Genomic DNA, 3,783 nt, shown 5'->3' with positions numbered 1-3,783 from the left:
GTTGATCTCCAGGCCCTGTAGCTCTCTGGACAGTCGTCGAACCTTGAGAGGCTGGTGTTAATGAGCTCACGGCATACTATGTATCTGCAAAAGTTATTCATGTTTGGTCTCTCACTCCTTGGTGTCAAAGTTCTCTGGTGATGTAGGGTGATGTTTACCAGGGAAAAAATGATGTTGCACGAGCGTTTAACTGTGTGGCATATTCTCTAAGGCTTGTGCTGGCTTTGGTTTGAGCTGCGGCTTATCACGGGAAGTCACCTTGTTGTTGACATGAGTTGATCTGGTTTGCTGCATAGATGTACTTGCATTGTAGACTTGAAGAGGCTCAGACATATAGAGCTGAGATGTCTCTGCGTTGGGAGTCAGAACAGTGTTGTTAGTAGGAGGTACAGGAGATGACTCTGTATCTTTGCAAATGTTATGCTTTAGAACATATTCACTCGTGCGTTCAGCTGGATCTTCCAGTTCTGCTGGGATAAGGCAGTCTGAATTAGTACATTGACCCATTGCTTGTTCAAGGACTTTCAGCCTTGCTAGGGAAGCTGCTTCCTCCCCTTCCATTTGCAGAATCTTTATTTGTGAATCTGCCTCTGCTTGGAGAGCTTTGCTTTGAGCTTCCATCTTGGCTTGATGAGCTGCCATCTCTGCTTGTTGCGCTGCCCTTTGACCTTCCATCTCTGCTTGATGAGCTGCCATCTCTGCTTGTTGAGCTGCCGTTTGAGCTTCCATCTCTGCTTGCTTACTGGTAAAGGAGTTTTGCGCCTTTTTTGATTCGGCATCAGCGCGGGCCTCTATTTACTTGTCGCTTAATGTTGATCTTATGGAACGAGAGGACCTGGAAGAAAGTGCAGTGCGCTTAGCTGTGGTGGATCTGTGAGATCTGGTCTCCTGCAGTTGAGTAATGCGGAGTTCTGCCTTAAACTTAGCATTTTGCACTGCGAGATCCCTTTGTTGGTTCAGTGCATCAGTCCTGGTCAGTTCTGCTGAAGAATCCTCTATATTAGAGTCCTGCAAGAAGGCTGAGTATTTTGCAGACAGATGCTGGTAGCGTACATACACAGCAAATAGGTGTCTCTTATTTCAGCTGGTTGATCATTAGAGTGTGACAAAACTGACATGCGGTGTGAGGTTCTGTCCCAGAGGTCTGACAGATTAGTGGAGAAGTCATCTCTAGTGGCTTGATAGTTTTCTCTGAGTTTCTGTGTTGGTTTTATTGTAAGTTTGGGTCTTAAACTCTGTTCGGTAGTATCTGCAGAATCTGCTCCCTGTAAGTCTGCCAGTTCAGAGGCATGATGTATTCTCACTGTTTGAGCGTTTTGAGCCTTGTCTAGACATTTTTTATGGTTTTGCAAAAAATGGTACTGTCTCATTAAGAAGACGAACAGCAGCTTAGACAGGTGAGGTAACACAGTGCAATGTAGAGAAACAGTTTTCAACATTCACTTGAAGTACAGTAAGCTTGTGCGACCATGTGCTTTCACAAGATGGCGGATGGCACTGAGCTTGATTGCAGATTAGGCACACACATATACACAGCAGGCTGTAGGAATTCTATGTATCTTTTGACTATTCTGACTCAGATTGTTGTAATAGCGATTTATCCCTAGTGAGACCTGTATGCCTGGCCTGTATAAGCAGATATAATCACTGCGGACAATCCTTATGAGATAGCTTGAACTCACCAACACCGAGTTTATCTGTGTAAGTTGCTTTATTCGGTAATCCAGATAACAGAGTACAGCAGAACAGATGGATTCCGGTATTGTGCGGTCAAAAGATGATGCTTTCATAAGCGTACATGAGAATACATGTGTACCTGTACATAAGCTGAAGCAGTATAAAGATACAGGAAGTGAAGTACACAGAAGAAGGGGTGGAGCAATGAAAGGAAATGAATCACTGATATCACAAACAAGAAAAACAAGTGCAATACCAAAAACGGCCACTAGATAGGAGCATATAACCAAATATAGAATATCATATGAATTAAACTATATGGATTTTAACGGTGTAACAGCACAGGTATAGTTGTAATTGTACTGACCCAGAGAATAAGAATCAAAGGTCAATTTTACCACATATGAATTGCTGTTGAAAATAAAAACATAAAACTGTGTCGTAATTTATTTTTATTTTTTTTTATAATTCCACCCCATTTGGATTTTTTTTCCCACTTCCAATTACTTTGTATGCTACTGTAAATGGTGCCATTAGAAAGTACAACTAGTGCTGCAAAAAAAAAAAAAGCCCTTATATGGCTATGTGAATGGGAAAAATAAAGTTATGGTTTTGAGAAGACTGAGAGTTAAAAAACGAAAAAGAAAAAATGAAAATCGCCCGGCCATGAAGAGGTTAAGTGATCTTTTCTATTTATAACTTTTGCCACTGCTTCAAGATTTTAAAATATCTCCTAATGGCTCCTCTAATATCCTGGTTCCTCAAGCTGTAAATTACAGGGTTAAACAATGGAGTCACCAGTGTGTATAGAACAGAGAGCCCTTTGTTCAGATTTATGGAATTATCTCTTGGTGGGAAGATATAAATGGATGACAACGTCCCGTAGTACATGCACACAATGATCAGGTGGGAGCTGCAGGTGGAGAAGGCTTTATGTCTTCCAGTGCCGGAGGGAATCTTGAGGATGGTCTGAATGATGGAAATGTAGGTGACTATGATAAACATGAATGGAGTCAAGAGGACTGGAAAGGAGACCACAGCCGTGACCAGTTCTACAGAAGACGTACTTGAGCAGGACAATTGTAGAAGAGGAGCAATGTCACAGAAAAAATGATCAATGATGTTATGGCGGCAGAATTCTAATTTGCTTAAGAAAATGTAAACTGATAGAGGAAAGGTGAAGCCCAGCAACCAGCAGAAGGTCACCATCTGAAGCTGATGGTTAAAGGTCATAATAGTGGCATAGTGTAATGGTCTGCAGATGGCCACATGCCGATCAAAGGACATGGCTGCCAACAAAAAGCACTGGGCAATGCTGGGAACACTCAATAAGTAGAACTGAGATAAACACCTGGACACTGATAGTCGTCCTTCTCTCACTAGTATCAACCATAGCATATTGGGCACAATGTTACTGGTGAACAGGATCTCAGACAAGGACAGCTGACTGAGAAAGAAGTACATAGGGGAGTGGAGGTTCTGGGTGACCCCAACCAAGACTACAACAAAGATGTTTGATGTTAAAGCCATGATGTGGATTATCAAAAAGAAGATGAAAATTAAAATTCGGAGGTTGTGGAGGTTTCCAAATCCTAAGAGGAGAAATTCTGTGACCAGTGATTGATTTCTCCTGTCCATTTCTTGAAGACCAGAAACAGGATATGACAAGAACAGAAAAACCAAGGTGGCACCACAATATGAAGAGACTGTAAGTAACGAGATTATCAGTCTCATTGTGAAGTTAATATCGAGGTTCATTGATATCCGGTACAGTTTGTTCTTGATGTACGCTATTGGACACTGGAAATCTATTGCAATATCAATACTGCTCAGCTTGGTTTCGCCCATATTAGCAGAATCCACGCCTAACGATAATAGGATTTACTGGGACATTGCCGACACGCTGTCACACAATTAAATGGGACATTGTGGTTTCATGTTTCAATAGTACGCCCACAGTGACTATATCCTTTCCCAACTATAGTCCTATATTGATTGTCATTGATTTTTTATAGGTTATATGTGTGCCTACATGTATGTTTTATACTATTTTTAGGGGTATGTTTTTAGACTAATAAAAGTCCATTATCTTCGTTACTATTGTGT

At 41.3% G+C, this 3,783-nt stretch overlaps 1 protein-coding gene across 1 annotated transcript; it reads right to left on the bottom strand.

Annotated features, from left to right (window-relative positions):
• Positions 1–2,370: 2,370 nt before the first annotated feature.
• Positions 2,371–3,315, bottom strand: LOC120989025 (olfactory receptor 6Q1-like). Its single transcript, XM_040416869.1, has one exon. The coding sequence runs from the start codon at positions 3,313–3,315 to the stop codon at positions 2,371–2,373; it is 945 nt and encodes a 314-aa protein (XP_040272803.1).
• Between the last annotated feature and the right edge of the window lie 468 nt (positions 3,316–3,783).

This window comes from Bufo bufo, chromosome 1, assembly GCF_905171765.1.
Source record: "Bufo bufo chromosome 1, aBufBuf1.1, whole genome shotgun sequence".
In the NCBI taxonomy this organism is placed as follows: domain Eukaryota; kingdom Metazoa; phylum Chordata; class Amphibia; order Anura; family Bufonidae; genus Bufo; species Bufo bufo.
Note: the sequence above shows the minus strand (reverse complement) of the source record. Positions and strands in the feature narration are given on the sequence as shown.

Coding starts and splice junctions, on each gene's coding strand:
- LOC120989025 (XM_040416869.1), bottom strand. CDS start 3,315: ATGGACAGGAGAAATCAATCACTGGTCACAGAATTTCTCCTCTTAGGA.